This window comes from Osmerus mordax, chromosome 16 (assembly GCF_038355195.1).
Source record: "Osmerus mordax isolate fOsmMor3 chromosome 16, fOsmMor3.pri, whole genome shotgun sequence".
Taxonomy (NCBI): domain Eukaryota; kingdom Metazoa; phylum Chordata; class Actinopteri; order Osmeriformes; family Osmeridae; genus Osmerus; species Osmerus mordax.
Genome location: NC_090065.1, coordinates 6,406,918 through 6,424,585, shown reverse-complemented (window position 1 = coordinate 6,424,585; position 17,668 = coordinate 6,406,918). Strand labels below are relative to the sequence as shown.

The 17,668-nt window shown below is 43.1% G+C and overlaps 2 protein-coding genes across 4 annotated transcripts; both read left to right on the top strand.

The window, feature by feature from the left end:
* Window positions 1–148: 148 nt before the first annotated feature.
* apold1a (apolipoprotein L domain containing 1a) lies at window positions 149–12,369 on the top strand. The gene is made up of 40 exons (XM_067252970.1): window positions 149–231; window positions 356–407; window positions 541–570; window positions 656–730; window positions 959–1,018; window positions 1,191–1,265; window positions 1,878–1,940; window positions 2,069–2,134; window positions 2,228–2,302; window positions 2,701–2,754; window positions 2,853–2,915; window positions 3,090–3,149; window positions 3,272–3,343; window positions 3,471–3,536; window positions 3,630–3,701; window positions 4,035–4,103; window positions 4,293–4,364; window positions 4,620–4,688; window positions 4,800–4,871; window positions 4,956–5,021; window positions 5,138–5,206; window positions 5,287–5,352; window positions 6,349–6,423; window positions 6,652–6,723; window positions 6,872–6,940; window positions 7,065–7,133; window positions 7,236–7,304; window positions 7,394–7,465; window positions 7,567–7,635; window positions 7,737–7,805; window positions 8,008–8,076; window positions 8,202–8,258; window positions 8,352–8,426; window positions 8,510–8,572; window positions 8,776–8,838; window positions 8,948–9,022; window positions 9,134–9,173; window positions 9,290–9,341; window positions 9,442–9,856; window positions 9,963–12,369. Exons 2-40 carry the CDS (start codon window positions 363–365, stop codon window positions 11,841–11,843), a joined length of 4,713 nt encoding a protein of 1,570 aa, XP_067109071.1. The 5' UTR covers window positions 149–231; window positions 356–362; the 3' UTR covers window positions 11,844–12,369.
* Window positions 12,370–12,546: 177 nt separating this feature from the next.
* On the top strand, window positions 12,547–17,615 carry hnrnpc (heterogeneous nuclear ribonucleoprotein C). 3 transcript variants are annotated; one of them, XM_067253640.1, is made up of 9 exons: window positions 12,547–12,652; window positions 14,073–14,228; window positions 15,007–15,272; window positions 15,412–15,445; window positions 15,791–15,841; window positions 15,969–16,180; window positions 16,390–16,503; window positions 16,711–16,853; window positions 16,966–17,615. In XM_067253640.1, exons 2-9 carry the CDS (start codon window positions 14,224–14,226, stop codon window positions 17,077–17,079), a joined length of 939 nt encoding a protein of 312 aa, XP_067109741.1. In that variant the 5' UTR covers window positions 12,547–12,652; window positions 14,073–14,223; the 3' UTR covers window positions 17,080–17,615. The 3 variants fall into 3 exon arrangements, with proteins under 3 accessions (XP_067109741.1, XP_067109740.1, XP_067109739.1); XM_067253639.1 differs by having other exon boundaries at window positions 15,412–15,484; window positions 16,714–16,853; XM_067253638.1 differs by having other exon boundaries at window positions 15,412–15,484.
* The last annotated feature ends 53 nt before the right edge of the window (window positions 17,616–17,668 follow it).

The following is a 17,668-nucleotide window of genomic DNA, read 5'->3' as shown; positions in this document are numbered from 1 at the left end:
GTTGTTGGCACTAAATAAAACTATAACTGTATGTTTTACCCTGATTGGATACAGTACGTACATACCAGTTTTAAATGACTGTAGTTAAGAGTGCTTCTCATATTTCAGTCTTTGGTCTCTTATTTCAGAAGTAGTCTGAGTTGGTTTCGTATACTTGCGCGTATGTGGTTCCTTTGTACTTTTCCGGTTGGACAAGATATGATGAGGGTTGGACCTTCAGGATACAGACATGTCAGTTTTGAACCATTTTAACTGAGTACAGACACGTGAGAGATGGCTACATAACCGCTTGTATAAGACATTGAGGGTGCTTTATAATTCTTTAACTCTGAACGTCTGTCTCTGTTGTTATCAGCCGCGGGATGGAGCAGTGCGAGCCAGTTGTGAAGAAAAACAAACCGAAGCAAGTGAGTGCTTTTAAGATTCGTAGTGTAACAACCCATACCACATAACACATGAATTGTTCATATCATTGTTTTGTAATACGACTCACACGAACCCAACCCATATATCTAATAGCCTACCATCTTTGATCCACAGCCTAAGCCCCGACCAAAACCAGCATATGAGGTAAAGTTGTGTCATATCGGAAGACAATAGTTCTGAACTTTTTGGATAACGAACGTAGAACTAACTGTGCTTAGTCATCTTCCAGGTCAATGGGAATAGCCTTGAGAATGGCAGTATAAAGAAACCAACACCTGTGGTTCCTCCCAGACCTTCGGATGCAGTAGGTCGACCCTCCTGAATTTGCTTAAAACCTACCTTTTTTAGAATTTTTTTAATTGTTAATTTAATTGTGTCTGTTCTTATTTTTATTTTATATTATGTTTTATGATTGTAACTTTTCTTGTACTGTAGCCCTATGAGTGCAAGAAAGGTGCATTACAAATACAATTTATCCTTATTACTATTATTAAACATTTCTCTCCTCCATTCCAATTGATGATCTTGACAGGAGTTGAACAATGTGGCCATATACAGTCACATCAGGAAGCCAGCAACAAATGACAACCAGGTGCACATCTATCTTTTATATCCTCAATGTATTTGTCGCTATATGTGAATGTGGGTTATGTACCTATGTATGCTGCTGTATTTGTATGCCTAAATATGCCTCGCTGGAAACGTAACAGAGATTAATTGTAAAAATAATTATTAGTAAATGAGACTATTTTTGCTTTGGCCAGGTCAATGAGATGCAGAGAGGACATAAAGGCAGGTCACCCAAGACAGCTGCAGTTCCTCCTAAACCCACTGAAAAGGTACAGGAAGTAATGAACACAAAGCCCTCAACATTCCTTTTCAACCCTATTGTTACCTACTGCTATGAGGGACTTGTTGTAGGAGTGAGGGTCACAGTCAAGGCCGTAGCCATGGAGTCAACATTGGGGGGGACACATTGAATTTTTTATGAATATTTCGGACAGCGTGTGTGGTTGCCTGTAGAAGCGTAGCACATTCATATTTGTATTTTTATATCAATATATTGGGGGGGACATTTTGACCAGATTTGAATATTGGGGGGGGGGGGGATCTGTCCCCCCCCCCCCAATATTGATATGCAGTTGACTGAGGACACAAAGGCAGTACGTGTGCATGCAATCATGTCACAGCTCTTTTTATTTTTGCAAGGCATAATATGGGGAGTCAGGTGGCTGAGCGGTTAGGGAGTCGGGCTAGTAAGCTGAAGGTTACCGGTTCGATTCCCGGCTCTGCCGAATGACGTTGTGTCCTTGGGCAAGGCACTTCACCCTACTTGCCTCAGGGGAATGTCCCTGTACCACTGTAAGTCGCTCTGGATAAGAGCGTCTGCTAAATGACTAAATGTAATGTAAAATGTAAATGTATAATATACCCCATTGAATCCCTAACAGGACTGCAGAGAAAATGACAAATCTGAGGACTCAAAAGACAGAGTTGGGACCGAATACAAGCAGGTAGGACTATTCTCTCATGCAAATGGTCAAATTTGTTACACATACGCAACAAAAACGATCAAATATCATCAACAAAAATCTAAATCCCTGACTGACTTTCAAATTATGTAACTCTCCTGTTTACATAGAACAAAGTAGGGGCTCTTATTGGAATGTTTCAGAAGGCACCAACAGATCAAGTTTCTACATTTTCAGTAGGTGGCTGCACCTTCAAGAGATTTTCCTTTTGTTTCGCCGATATATATATATACACAGTTTGTGTTCTGATTATGTGCGTTCTCCTTCAGAGTGTCAACATGTCAGAGCCCGATACAGAGAGGCCTTGGGAAACCCCTGCAAACGAGACACCTGAGACCAAACAGGTGTGTGTTGATGATGGTAACATAGACATCTTTCCTAATGTCAAATCCATCCTGTTCCAGAGGATACTGAAAGGATTGATGATGATCCCGGCTGATGTTATTGTTTTGATGTGTGCCTAGTCAGCACAGTGAGCAGGGATCCTGATGAGAATGGGGATATGACAACAGATCACACTCACTTAGGAATTACTAGTAGGAAAAAAATGATATAAAACTGTCCATGTTGCGCAAAGAACTCCAACCTGACCTGATCACATTAAAGTGTCGAATATTTATTTAATAACTCCTGGGAAGAGAAGAATACTTCTTGGCATCCTTAGAAAATCTTCTAAAGAAGAAGAAAGATCTCATGACACGTTTTGTTGTTTATTCTTTGTTTTCTTTTTCATATTTTAAAGGAGCAGTCTTTACACAGCGAGCTTGATGTCTGCTCTGAGAACAACAACACTAAGGTCAGCTGGCTTGTTAATGGTTATTAAAAACATTCATCTGAACAGATTCTCTAACAACTTCTTGCCATCCAACAATCTTAAATCTCTCTATTTTTCAGGGGAAAGGAGGATTATTCCATGGAATGTTCCGGAAGTCTCCCAAACCTACTGAGGACACAAAGGTAACAAAGCTCTATTAGGAATATTCTATTTAGTATATTCCCTCCTATGAAAATGTATTATACACATTTTTGTGAACCAAAAAATCTTAATGATGAAGTTCCAACATTGTCACAAAGTAGGCCATTCTCAAGTAGGCTACTTGTTTAATACTTTTGATCTTTCGGGACAAGCAGTCATTACACAGTGAGCTCTCGGACAGCAATGACAGTCTCTCCGACAACCGCAACACTAAGGTGAGACACAATGGTCAATTTGTACCGTGATACACCCACTAACCTTAATCAGATGTGAAGAGAATCTTCATGAGACAAGGGATTTGCAACCAATGAAAGTAAATATTAGCCATTCCAATCAGGAGGAAGGAGGGCTGTTTTCTGGCCTCGTCAAAAAGATCCCCAAAGCAGCTGGAGATGGACCACTTGCCAAGGTGATTCATTCACATAACTTATGTTGGTGACATGCTAAGTTCATATACGCCCACTATTGTTGTGTTCTAGGATAAGTCTTTACACAGTAAGCATACGCCTCAGCAATTCATTGTTTATCCTTCCCAGGAGAAGCTGTTATCACCCAGTGATCTCTCAGCCAGCAGCGACAGTCTGTCTGAGAACAACACTAAGGTGAGCTGTTTGTTGATGATCATGAACACAACACTCTTTTGATTTGATGGGATCCCGTGATAACTTGATGTCAACTCTCTCTTCACGTCTCAGGAGAAAGGAGGGATATTTAGTGGAATGTTCCGGAAGTCTCCAAAACCTTTTGAGGACACTGAGCCAGAAGAGGTGATAAAGCTATCTTTAGCCTATTCCCTCATACATATTTTGTACATATTATTTTGAAAATGTCGATGTAAAGCATGTACAATAAAGCACCAGAACAATTTGAATTAATGAGATGCACCAGACCATCAGGAGAGGGAACAGCTGCCTTAAAGGTCTGTGTGGTTTTCCCCTTTCATGTTCAACCTACCTTGGTGTATCTGCCCCTATGTAGCTGTCAAACAGAGCACATTGATGTTGCTACATTGTGGAATGCCCTGTCTGCACAGGTTATAAACTCAATGTCTATGTTGCTCCTCCCGTGGGGTTTTCTTATCCTCTTAATCTGTTGCTCAGGACGACCAGACGGCACAGAGTGAACTTTCTGCAAGCAGTGACAGCCTGTCTGACAACACCACCACCAAGGTTAGCCCCTTCAGACTGTGGTTAACAACTTAATATGCGCACCTCACAGAAAACCTCCTTTGTCAAATCTGCTCCAGTGCTGAAGTGCTCAAACTGAAAAAACAAATATATAATCTAATTTACTGTTCTATATGACTGCACTACTTTGAAATAAAACAATGGAGACAAACGCTATATGCATGTTTACAGGGGAAGGGAGGAATGTTTGCTGGAATGTTCAGGAAGTCTCCCAAGAACTCTGAGAGCCTGCAGCCAGAGGAGGTAAATGTAGAGGAAAGGTGCTAAGGGATTTAGGTTGGTTTTGGTGTGATATTTATGTACCTTGATAAAAAATACTTGTAAAAAGGTTTGTTTAAAAATGTTTTGAACCTTTGTCTGTTTTACAATATATGGCTGCAGTGTAATACATTTACATTTTATTTAGCCGTATGTGTAGTTTTCCTATTTGACTACTGTACTGCTTGATGACTCAGGTGGCTAGGAGTGTTTGTTTAACCCTTAACTCCTTTATCACAGAACACACAGTCATTACCCAGTGACCTCTCAGACAGCAATGACATTCAGATTGAGACAGGTAACACTAAGGTGAAACACAATTTTACAACTTCACTATAATACACCCCTTGACAGACATGGTCAATATTCATGAGACTAGAGATTTTCTACCAGTTAATGTAAAATTAACCATCCAATCAGGAGAAAGGAGGGCTGTTTTCTGGCCTCCTTAAAAAGATCCCCAAAGCAGCTGGAGACAGACCACCTTCCCAGGTGAGGCTGTGCTTCATGCCATCACATAACTGTCATGTTTGTGACATGCTAAGTTCCAACCTGACCACCACTGTTGTGTTCCAGGACAAGGAACCAGGAAGTGAACTTTCTGCCAGCAACGACAGTCTGACTGAGACAACCAACACTAAGGTGAGAGCACACAAAGTCCCACATTTTTCACTTATATTGTTATACTAGTCATCTAGCCTTTGGCTACAGCACCTTAATAATCACAAAGATTATGAACTCATTGTGTTCATTTTCAGGAGAAAGGAGGGCTGTTCAGTGGACTCCTCAAGAAACCCAAAGTGCCAGAGAATGACACCCCTGCCCAGGTGAGGCTGTGCTTCAATCACATAACTGTCATGTTTGTGACATGCTAAGTTCCAACCTGACCACCACTGTTGTGTTCCAGGACCAGGAACCAGGAAGTGAGCTGTCTGCCAGCAATGACAGTCTGGCTGAGAAAAGTGACAAGAAGGTGAGCTGGATGAGGAAGGAAGGAAGGAAGGAAGGAAGTACTTCAGTCAGTACAATAGAAGGGAACCAGTGTGAAGGAATTTTCTGGAAGCTGAACTGTATTTGTGTGTTTCAGGAAAAGCGCGGCCTGTTCAGTGACATGTTTAAGAAGTCTACACCGCATGCTGAATGTCCTCAACCATCTGAAGAGGTAGTGTGTATAACCTCGACACTGTGAGGTGAAATGTCACCAATAGGCTCCTGTCTCCTTCAGCAAACAACCGGTGCCTTGCGTAGTCCTGGTTACTGTACAAGTAGATGGAGTCAGATGGCTGAGTGGTTAGGGAATCGGGCTAGTAATCAGAAGGTTGCTAGTTCGATTCCCGGCTATGCAAACCAAATGACGTTGTGTCCTTGGGCAAGGCACTTCACCCTACTTGCCTCGGGGGGAATGTCCCTGTACTTACTGTAAGTCGCTCTGGATAAGAGCGTCTGCTAAATGACTAAATGTAAGTAGAGATCATGTTCCCCTATCTCTCAGGACATACAGTCACACAGGGAGCTTTCGGCCAGCAACGACAGTCTGACTGAGACAACCAACACTAAGGTGAGAGCACACAAAGTCCCACATTTTTCACCTGTATTGTTATACTAGTCATCTAGACTTTGGCTACAGCACCTTAATAATCACAAAGATTATGAACTCATTGTGTTCATTTTCAGGAGAAAGGAGGGCTGTTCAGTGGACTCCTCAAGAAACCCAAAGTGCCAGAGAATGACACCCCTGCCCAGGTGAGGCTGTGCTTCAATTACATAACTGTCATGTTTGTGACATGCTAAGTTCCAACCTGACCACCACTGTTGTGTTCCAGGACCAGGAACCAGGAAGTGAGCTGTCTGCCAGCAATGACAGTCTGGCTGAAAAAAGTGACAGGAAGGTGAGCTGGATGAGGAAGTGAAAGACTTTAGTCAGTACAGCAGAAGAAACTGGAAGCTGAACTGTATTTGTGTGTTTCAGGAGAAGCGCGGCCTGTTCAGTGACATGTTTAAGAAGTCTACACCGCATGCTGAATGTCCTCAACCATCTGAAGAGGTAGTGTGTATAACCTCGACACCGTGAAGTGAAATGTCACCAATAGGTTCCTGTCTAAGATAAGATAAAACGTCCCCAAAGCAACATTTGTCTTGAACTCTCTCAGCAAACAACCAGTGCCTTATGTAGTCAGTTCAAGAAAGGTGGCTTGTATTATTCCCAATGAGGGGGGTCCCATGTTATCTCATACTCATGGGGTACCTCAGCAGTTAACTGTATCCTCCCCAGGAGAAGCAGTCCTCACCACTCAGCGATCTCTCAGCCAGCAGTGACAGTCTGTCAGAGAACAACAACACTAAGGTGAGAGCACACAAGGTCACACAAGGTCAGACAAGGTCGCACAAGGTCACATTGTTATAACGGTCCTTTAGCTTTTGGATAATCTTGGTCATTAATAATGCGACCTTGATAATCACAAATGTGTTCATCTTAATGTGTGAATCGTCAGGATAAAAAAGGTCTGTTCAGTGGACTCCTTAGGAAACCCAAAGTGCCAGAGGAGGACACACCTGCCCAGGTGAGTGTTTGGATGAACCTGCCCAACCTACTCTGCAAGTGCATACAAATCAGCTTGTTGCTATGGCTTTTTTGTTGTTGTTTAGTTTTGTTATTTTGATCAATCAGCCATTGCTCTGTTCCAGGACAATATGTCTGCTTACAGGAAACTCTCGGCCAGCAGTGACAGTCTGTCTGACAACAACAATACTAAGGTGAGCAAATGCCTCAGCTTTGCCTTGAATACTGTCCACAGTTTCTGCAGATGTTGTTTGGTTACCAATGACATTGTTCACATGTTTCTCTATGTGTGTCAGGAGAAAAACATATTCGGTGGAATGTTCACGAAGGCTCAGAAGACATCAGAAGGCTCCAAGTCAGAAGAGGTAATTTTCTAGATTCTAAACACATGGAATATATATTATTGTCATGACGAGTTATTTTTGACTCATAATTGTGTTTGTTTTGAATTCAGGCCTCAAATCTGGGGCTAGACAACAATCTATCAGCCAGTTATGACAACCTCTCAGAGAACACAGACACTAAGGTACTCTGTCCTGAGAAAGTGGATCTCATTCTAAACATGTATCTCTGCACTGATCTCTTTTTGTGATGATTGCACAAACATCTTTTCATTTGCTCCAATAGAAAACTGGGGGTCTGAGCGGAATGTTCAAGAAATCACCCAAGCCAGCTCAACGTTCCACTACTGCTAAGGTACTAGCTTTGTCCTAACCCCTACTCTTACTGGTTGTTGACATAGCAGTGTCTTCTTATATCTATCAAAGGGTTGTCTAACTATGCTTCTCATCTTCCAGGACCCTCTCACAGAGAACATGGAGCTCTCAGCTAGCTGTGACAGCCTGGCAGAGAACATCTCTGCTGAGGTAAGTTACCAAGTGTTGCTCTAATGTACCTTCTGACTGTTGTTGCTTCAACCACAGATCAGTCATTTTTCCCTCATGAGACGGAACCTTATTTTATATCTGATGCCAGTGTGACTTGCTCATAACATAATATGTTTTACGGAATTTCCAGCTACCAAAATGCAAATTTCTGATAACTGATCAATCTTCATCCTACCTGTAGGACAGTCTTTCTGGGTGTGGGGAACTTTCAGCTAGTAACGATAGTCTTTCTAATGCCACCGCCACCAAGGTAAGCCTCATTCAGTTCCTCATTCATACAGCATCCTCATTCTTTTCCTTCTCTACTACCGTGATTATCAGTTTACCAATCGTCCCCTTTTGTTGTGTGTGTGTGTGTGTGTTATTGTGACCTAGGAGAAAAAACTGCTGGGGGGAATTTTCAGCAGGAAACCTAAACCAGTTGAGCAACAGGTAGGTACAAACATGGAACTTACATGTTCACACAACAATGGAATGGACTAAGGAATGAACCCCATTTACATATGGTGTGTTCTTTTTAATCAGGACAGTATGGACACAGAGCCACTAGGGGGAGGTGGTCAGCTCAGACGAAAGAGGACCATCAAAAAGAAAAGACGGGTGAGAAAAATATGCTTTACCTCTAAGCTGAGTGATAGTGTACATCTGAGGTGAAATTGTTTGATTCAATCTGTTTTCCAAAGGTGGTGTCATTCAGAGTGAAGAGGACTTTACCCAGAGTTCCAAAGTTTACCCTGGCTGCTCAGGTACTGTCTGAACGGTTACTCTCTGGTCCCTGTCCTGTGTTCCCTTCACCCGTCTCTCATTTTCACCTGCCTCTTTTCCTCTCATCTTCCTATGCTCACATCCTTCCTCCTTCCTTTCTATCACTGTTCTATACCACATACTTTGTCCTGTATTCAAATCCTGCTTCTGTGTAAACTAGCTTGTATTTTGTCTGGCCCCCCAGAGTGATGATTGTGTTCCTATCATTGAGGAGTCAGTGGAGATGAAAGACCTGTCCGCACTGCAGGTCGGTTTTAGCATGATCTTGAAAACAAATCTTAGGTGTGTCTATTTTAAGCTGGACTGATGCTATGTGTGTATGGGTGTGTGTGTGTGTGTTAACTGGTGTGTTCCAGGTGAGCACAGTAGAGTTCCAACCTGCCGAAATGTCAGCCTACCCTACTGAGGGCAACCCTCTGGAGTCTGAGGAGGTCTGGCTTTCTCCTTCTGTTCTTCTCTCTGCCTCTCTTTGTTACACAAATCTGTTTTTATCCCTTCTATGTGTAACCATTTTTGTTTTTCTTACTGGTAATTCTCTCTAGGAGAATGATGGCCTTATGGACTGGTGGAGAACAGTGGAGGGTGGGTGTCCTCACTTGTTTTTAACCCGAACAGTTAAATGCTGCTATAACCTTGAGAGTGTAGCTTACCTTACTGTGTGGAATGCAGTAGAAGTCATGTGTACCCTGGGTTCTCAGGTTGGGAGACATGGAATGAAACTTCCGACTTCAAAGAAGAAGATGAGGAAATGTACGTAGCTTTGCCTCAACACCACATCTTGCTCTCCACAAATCTCCTCCCAGTGGACAGCAGTGTCCTGTCAGTGATCTCATTGGTATCTCTCCTCCAGGGCTGTGGAGCAGGTCGCCGACCGTGTCTTCATGGGGGCTCGTCTCTTTGTGCGTCTCTTCAACCAGCGTGGTGCCTCCCTGCAGCAGCAGATCTTGGGGCTGCTCGCACAGGCGGACGCTGCGGACCAATTCCACAAGAAGACGGTGCAGGCCGCCGTGGGAGGGGGTGTGGCCAGTGTGGTGGGCAGCATTGCCACCATCACGGGCCTCATCCTCGCCCCTATCACCTTCGGAGCCTCCATTATTGTCACCGCGGTTGGCATCAGCGTGGCGACCGCGGGAAGTATCGCCTCGGCCACGGCTAATATCACAGACACGGTGCATTCCAACATGGACCGCAAGAAGGTGGAGAAGATGATCCAGAGTTACCAGGATGACATCAAGGACATTAGGGAGTGCCTGGAGTTTGTGCAGGTATGCTAGAACACACTCTAAAATGCATGTGCTAACAAACACGTATACAGACACACATCCTTCCACACGCCTTCACCTAACATGTTCTTTCTGGGTGGTTTCGTAGGAGGGAATGGACACCCTCCAGGAGTGGGACTTTGAGAAGTACACTGAGAGTGTGGCCAAGAAGGCTCTGAATCAGAACGTCAAGCATGTGATGAAAGAGGGCGGACGTGCTGGCAAGCAGCTCTTGATCAACACAGACAAGCTGATCAGCACCGTGCAGGTCCTGGGCGCAGCCGGGGGGGCTGCCCAGGCGGCTAAAGCCATCAGCGCCACCACAGGCGTCATGTCTGCCCTCTTCCTGGTGCTTGACGTCTTCTTCCTGGCCAAGGACTCCCACGAGTTGCGCAAGGGAGCCAAGACAAAGTTCGCCTCCAAGATCAGGGAGGTGTGTAAGGACCTGCAGGACCGGTTGCTGGAGCTAAACAAGGTGAAGACCCAGCTGCAGAAGACCATAGACGGTATTGAGCTGGAGGAAATCGAGGAGGAGGAGGAGGTAGAGGTGGAGGTGGAGGATGACCTGGAGAGTGACCCGGTGAAACTGGCTGAACTGGATCAGGAATTGGACCTAATGGAGGAGAAACTGGACAAGAAAGTTCAAGAGGAAAATAATGAAAAGAGCAAAAAAGAGGAACAAGAAGAGAAGAACCAAAAGGAAGAAGAAGAGAAGAACAAAAAGAAGGAAGAAGAGAAGAACAAAAAGAAGGAAGAAGAGAAGAACAAAAAGAAGGAAGAAGAGAAGAACAAAAAGAAGGAAGAAGAGAAGAACCAAAAGGAAGAAGAGAAGAACAAAAAGAAGGAAGAAGAGAAGAACAAAAAGAAGGAAGAAGAGAAGAACCAAAAGGAAGAAGAAGAGAAGAACAAAAAGAAGGAAGAAGAGAAGAACAAAAAGAAGGAAGAAGAGAAGAACCAAAAGGAGGAAGAAAAGAGAAGTGAGGGAAAGGTGAAGGAAAGCAAGAAAGAAAGAGACAAGGAGAAGGTAGTTGATCAAAATGAAACCATAGAGTCAGAGAAGTCACATAAGATTGAGAAAGAGGAGGATAAGAAAGGGTCCCGGATAAAGAATAAAGTAAGTGCGAAAGATGACAAAAGTTCATCCGCTGAGGCTAGAAAGGAAGGTTCTGAGAGAGGTGGGAATAATGATCAACATGTAGGGTACAACACAAAGATGGAAAGCAAGAAAGAACATGATAAACACAGTCTCGGGAAGGCTGTCGTGGTCGAAGAAAAAAGGAATGAGAAGGAAAAAGAAATTGACAGAAAGCCAGTAGATGCAAGAATAGGGATTTTGGATCAGAAAGGAGATGCTGAAAAGGGATGTAATGTGACAGTCTCAGACAAACGAGGAGTTAAGAAGAGTAAAAAGAAAGAGGTGGTGAGAGGTGAGGCACGCAGACATGGGAGTAGAAGTGAAAACCCTGACATTGGAACATCTGATGGAAAAATTGACAGAAGAGACATCACGAAATTGAGCCAAAAGGACACATCTGTGACTGAGAGAGAAATTCTGGCAAAACGTCAATTGGAAGAAAGAGGGGTTAGGGACAGGAGAGGCGAGATGAATAGAACGACCAATGAGGAGTACAGGAAGCAATCAAAAAGAGAACCAGAGAGAGGGATTCAAACTGAAGAGTTTGTAGTGAACAGAAAGGGTGTGACTGAGACCAGTACAGTCAGAGGGACACGGAAAGAGGAGGACACACAGAGAGAAAGTGTGAAAGGACGGTTGGGGAGCCAGGGGGAGAAAAGAGAGGGAGATCACAGGAGAAAGATTGAGAGTGTGAGGGGACTTCAGAGTGGTGGACAGAGCGGGGTGAGAAATGAAGATGGAGAAATGTGGATGAAAGAGAGGGACAGGAGAGCCAGTGAAAGAGAACGGGACCCTGCTCGCAAAGGCTCTCGCCCTCGCTCCAGACCTATCCTCAATGACGGACTGGATATTTAAATCGGACATTATCACCTACGACATGTTGACATTTCATTGGAAGTGCAATTTTAGCCTACAATTTTCATGTATTCATAGAAGGGATCTGTGCCATTTAACTCAGATTTTTTGTAACATTTAGTTTTGATGGGTGTTTTCTGATATTGCATAGTTAGAAGTCTAGATATGTCTATAAACAGGTCTTTTATCTGGTGTCTACTTGATGGGGAAAATGCATTCCATGTAATGCACAATGTTTTTAGCAATGGCGTCCCAAGGCCAGGCATAGGCCTACTGGCTTTGGGAAGACTTGACAATTTAATATATAATGTACCCTATCTTTTTACACAAGTAGCCTAATAAGATGTATTTGTATCAATAAAATCACATGTCGGACCGGACCATGTGTTAGACGAAAGAAATACTGCATTGGGGATCTGCTTTGTGGTTTGTTGAATGTAGCACAAATTTAATTCCAATATGTAAACAGTATCATGTTTACTTTCTCACGTTTATAACAAATAACATGCCATGAAAATAAATTCGCAATTACAGTACATTTTGAAAGAGAAGTCTGCATCTCAAAATACACATTCATTTTGCGGATCTTGGCCGCTCCAATATGGCGGACACGCAGACTCATAGCGACGACATACAACAACAGCCAATGAGATATCTACGTTTCTAGATCTATGTGTTTCTATATCTGTGCTTCAAGCGGCAACCCCTGCGCAGTAGCCAGCTAGCTAAACTCAGCTGGAAGAGGACGACCTTAGTGTCCAAGTGACCATATTTGCTGAGATATTAGCCATTTTATCTTAAAGTGCGTGGTGAGTATTTTGTTTCCAGACTGTTTTTCATTTTTTCCTGACTTTGCAATGCCTTTGGATTTTCTTTTTCAACGCTGTGTGTTTTTTTCTTTGCGGGCGGGATATTGCACTAGTTAGCTCAACATGCTTGGATAGCGGATCATTCTTTTTGTGGCAAGCTTTTTGGACACCTTTTGTGATTTTGCAAATTTAATCGAGTTGTGTAATACAGGGCATATTTTTATTGCAACGTTTGAAGATTTGCATTCGATGGACATTTGGTGCAGTCGTCCTGCAGGCTAGCTACGTTAACATTTGTTAAACATACAGCTAGCTAGGCCTTTCTTGCTGGCTGGCTAATGGCTAGTTAACACATTTAGCTAGCAAACATTGTATGCAACCTTTCTTTCAACGTCGTTCCTCGCAGACTGCATCGAGCCACAGTAAGCTAGCTAACTGCTAGCTGCTAGCTGTACAGCCATAGTAAATATTAATGGTGGTTAAGTTCCGAAGCGAACGGCCTAGAAGAGACAGATGGGTTTGGAACAAGTAGGCCTAGAATGGATTGTTTTTGTGACAGTAACCGTGATTTTTTTGAGGAAAGTGTGTTTTTCAAGACGATTGGCAATTTTTCATTGACTACTCTGGACCCTTTTTCTGGTCAAGAAGTTGTTCATTTTGATGCAGAAACAGTAGCACTAACACAATTATTAAAGTCACTTTGAAGCATGATACGTTTGTTGGTATTTGCCATCATTCCTTTAGATGTATATAATTGAATTACTTTCTAATAATATAGATCAGTTAGGTAGTTAGTATGTTTATAATTACAATGTAACGTCCGGGATGTCACTTATAAGATTACATTTCGTGGGAAAGAATGGAAATACTGAGTTGTAGTAGATCCCAGTGTTGTGGTGCTCTTGAAGGCCCAAGGATTCACTTAACCAATTAGTTCAGCCTCTGACATAACCAATCCTGTGTCCATTTAATTGTCATTCATACACACACACGTCACCCAGTAATAACCTAGCCTCCAATTAAATTAATGCATTATTTTGAAAAAATCTGGCATTTATTTTTCAAGGGATAACATTCCTTGCTGTCTAGTCTAAATCCATACACTAAGTGTCAGTTGTTGTCTGGAATATGCCATTAATTAAATACATTTAATATGATTAAATATCGCCCAACCAATAAACTGAATAAATACATTACAAATAATACTTTTACAAACTTATGACTTTTTGCTTGAACATATTGTCAAACATTATTTCCCTGAGTTTTACACACATTCCATTGTCAGTAGCCCCTGAGTTCCTGCCTCAACTCCTCAACAGAAGGGAATAATGTTTGTGTGAATTATGTCCAAATCAGTCCAGGTAAGCTTGTAAATGTAACCCTGTACAATTTGACTGAGGTGTGTTCTTTGTCGCCTCAGTATAAATCGTGGGGTCGAAGTTCTGCATTCTGAGAGTGTGCTGCTGGAGATTGTAGTTTTTGCTGAGAGCACCCACGACACCTGCTCGCATACACTGGCCCCGCCCTCAGTGTCAAACAACTGACAGACGACTGCCCAGCACACAGACGCAATGGAGTGAGTGATGGCTATTCTAACCCCCCACCCCAACTCACCCCCTTTTCAACGGTTGTTAATGCCTCTTCCTTCCTTGACATTTAGGCTGCTCTGCGATAGTAGTTGCCCTCTCCCTGACTGCCCACAATAGTCAAATCTATACCCAACTGAACGTTTTTCTATCCATTAAATTCTGCCTCCTTTTAGGTGAGATGCCCTCAATTACTCATGTTAAACCTTGACTCCACCCAACCGAAGACAATGTTTAAACCCTCCCACAAACACTTTGATAAAACATTGCTTAAGTTGAGCCTAAAGTTGTCTTTCATATAGATAGTCATGAATATTAGATCACAAGGATTTGAGGCTGCCCAAATACAAGGATGTTCTGTGGACTTGAATATGTGCAGATAAGTAGAGGCCTGTCTGGTGTTGGTGTTGCACAGAAGCAGCCTTTCATTTGTGCTCTTACAAATGTTACATTTCTGATGGATGTGCAGCCTCCAGCCTGCATACCCTAACCTATATTCTTGTTAAGTGATGATGGAAATTACATTCAATAATTTGGTACAATTTCAAAACTCAACCTTTCATACTGTTAAGGATTGATATAAGAAAGTCGTCAACAGGTTTGATTGGGATAGTGTCAATTCTGTATATAGGAAGGCTGTAGCTTTGATTGTAATCAACCACCATTAGTCAAATACAGTTGTTAATCTGCACAAGCACTGCTTTATTTTTGTTTTGGCAAGTTTTTGATGAATTTGGGGTTGTACACATTCTCATCTCCCTCTTTTAGTCGGTCACCCACCACCAGCAGCCTAATGGCCAGCAACGTCACCAACAAGACAGATCCGCGCTCCCTCAACTCTCGGGTCTTCATCGGCAACCTCAACACGCTGCTGGTGACCAAGGCAGATGTGGAAGCCATCTTCTCCAAGTACGGCAAGATAGTGGGCTGCTCTGTCCACAAAGGCTTTGCCTTCGTCCAGTATGCCAACGAGAGGAACGCGCGCGCAGCTGTTGCCGGGGAGGATGGCAGAATGATCGTTGGACAGGTGCTGGGTAAGGGTGCTTGTTTTTTTTGGAGCATGATATCTCCATGTTGACTAAGCTGTAACGGATGTACAAGTGACTGCTGAAGTACAAGTACAAGTGACTGTTAATTGCCACGTCTAAGGTATTTTCCTCCCTCTCCTTCTAGACATCAACTTGGCTGGGGAACCCAAACCTCACAGGTCAAAGACCACAAAGCGCTCCGCAGGAGACATGTACAGGTCTGCTACTTCTCAACACTAAAGGCACACTCAGCTATTTTCACATACCAGGAAAGAATGCAAAAAATACTTTATAGCAAAAAGGATTAAACGTCCTAACCATATCCATTGGTCATATTCTTCCAAGTTGAATGGTATGTATCAATTTGTGAAAATCACTACAATATATTGCTGACTGTGTCTTTAAGAGGAGTTTTCAAATATGTACCGCTGTTTTGGAATATTGCTTTTATTGTGACTAGTGTACTGCCTGTGATGCCCATACTGCCCATAAATATTAACACTCCTTTTGTCTATTCCACACAGTGGTTCCTCTTTCGATCTTGACTATGACTTTCAGAGGGATTACTACGACCGGTAGGTGGAAAATTGTTGTCCAAAGAGCCCATTGTCCATCTTTCACTTTGGCATGCTTTTTCACTACTTGAATTGAGGGCCGTTCATTCACTGGTTTAAGTTGCGTTCTTGACCTCTTTTCACTCAGGGTGTACTCCTATCCGTCCCGCGTGCCCCCTCCCCCACCCCCTCTATCGAGGGCTGTGATCCCGTCAAAGCGCCCACGGGTCAGCATGAGTGGTGGGGGTGGCGGTGGTGGTGGTGGTGGTGGTGGGGGTGGGGGTGGCGGCAGTCGCCGCACCAAGACTAGCAGCTTCTCCTCCTATAAGAGCAGCCAGAGGACCTCATCATCCAGAACCAGTTAGTGCTCTCCTTAAACTGCTCTCACGCAGCACAATTCATTGCTTGTATTAGCCACATTATTTCTGAGTGTTTTTGAGCATGTATACACTTGTTACGGTTAGAATCCATCTTGCCTTTCCCAGCTCAGTCAACTGTATTGTGGGGAATCAGGTCTTTTGAACATGTTTGCTCACACTCTCTGTCCCCAACTTTGTCTCTCCCCTCAGTGAAGGTAGATGAGCTGCAGACCATTAAGAGGGAGCTGACCCAGATCAAACACAAGGTGGACTACCTTCTGGAAAGCCTGGACCGCATGGAGAAGGACCACAGCAAGAAGTCAGGTACGCTACAGGAAGAACATTCATTCAGTAGCTCAAAATGCGTTCCAACAACTTATGTATTTGGATCAGTGTTGTTGAATTACATTGTGCACTGCCCTCTATACAGTGAAACTGTGGTTGCACAAGTACAAGCCTTTGGAAGCATGTAGGCATACTTTCTGAATGTTTTATTCCCCCCCCTCTATCTCCTTGTTTGACTCTGGACAGAAGGTAAGAGTTCAAAGCCAGAGCCTGGGGAGGTGTCTTCAATGCAGATCTCCAACACAAAGAAGGACGAGAGCAATAAGAGGGAGAGAGAGAGGGATCTCAATGACACTGATGAAGAGGGAGACCTGCTAGAGGACGAGGAGGTGAGAATATGGAGGGTTATCTATAAAAGAAGGGACCTCAAGTTAATTGTGTTGAAGAAACATCCACTTAAGTACCAACTTAAGTTTGTACTGACCTTATCTGCTCTCTCAGTTGAAGAGTCAAGAAAGAGAGGAGGATGAAGAGGAGGAGGAGGAAGAGGAAGGAGAGCATGTGGATGGGGATGACGACGACGGGGAGAGCGTCAACGGAGACGAGGACTCGTAGATGTAATCACGCTACCAAGACAGACATCCACTCCACTTCCAGTGGATTGCAGACTCCTCTTCTAATACACTACTACTAAGCAGAAGGAGAAAGACATCAATGCAGACACACAAACACACACACACACACAACATGCATAACAACCCTCACTGTTGTTAAATTAATATTTTTCTTGAGATTAAATGTGTCCCTTTTGCTGTCCTTGTGTGATTATACATCTAGCATTGTCGTGCAGATAGAGGAGCTGTAAATGTTGCTTGCAGTGTGATTGTACTCGGTCCTTTTGTTCAACCAACAGAGGGCAAAAAGTAGGGTTAGCGTTTTTTCTGAAACCCAAAGTCAGTATGGTTTGACATGACTGGGTTTGATGTGATGAGAAATGACCGACACAAAATTGTTTTTAAGTTTAAAGACATTACTTTATTTTTAGGTGTGGCCCCATTCAAGTTTGTTACTTGTTTTCATGTCACTGTTTTTTATACTATTCAGTCTCTGTTGTACTGTGATAATAAATTGCAATAAAATATTAATCTGCATATATATCTATTTCTCATGTTAAATTAGGTGGAATTATGAGAGATTGCATGAG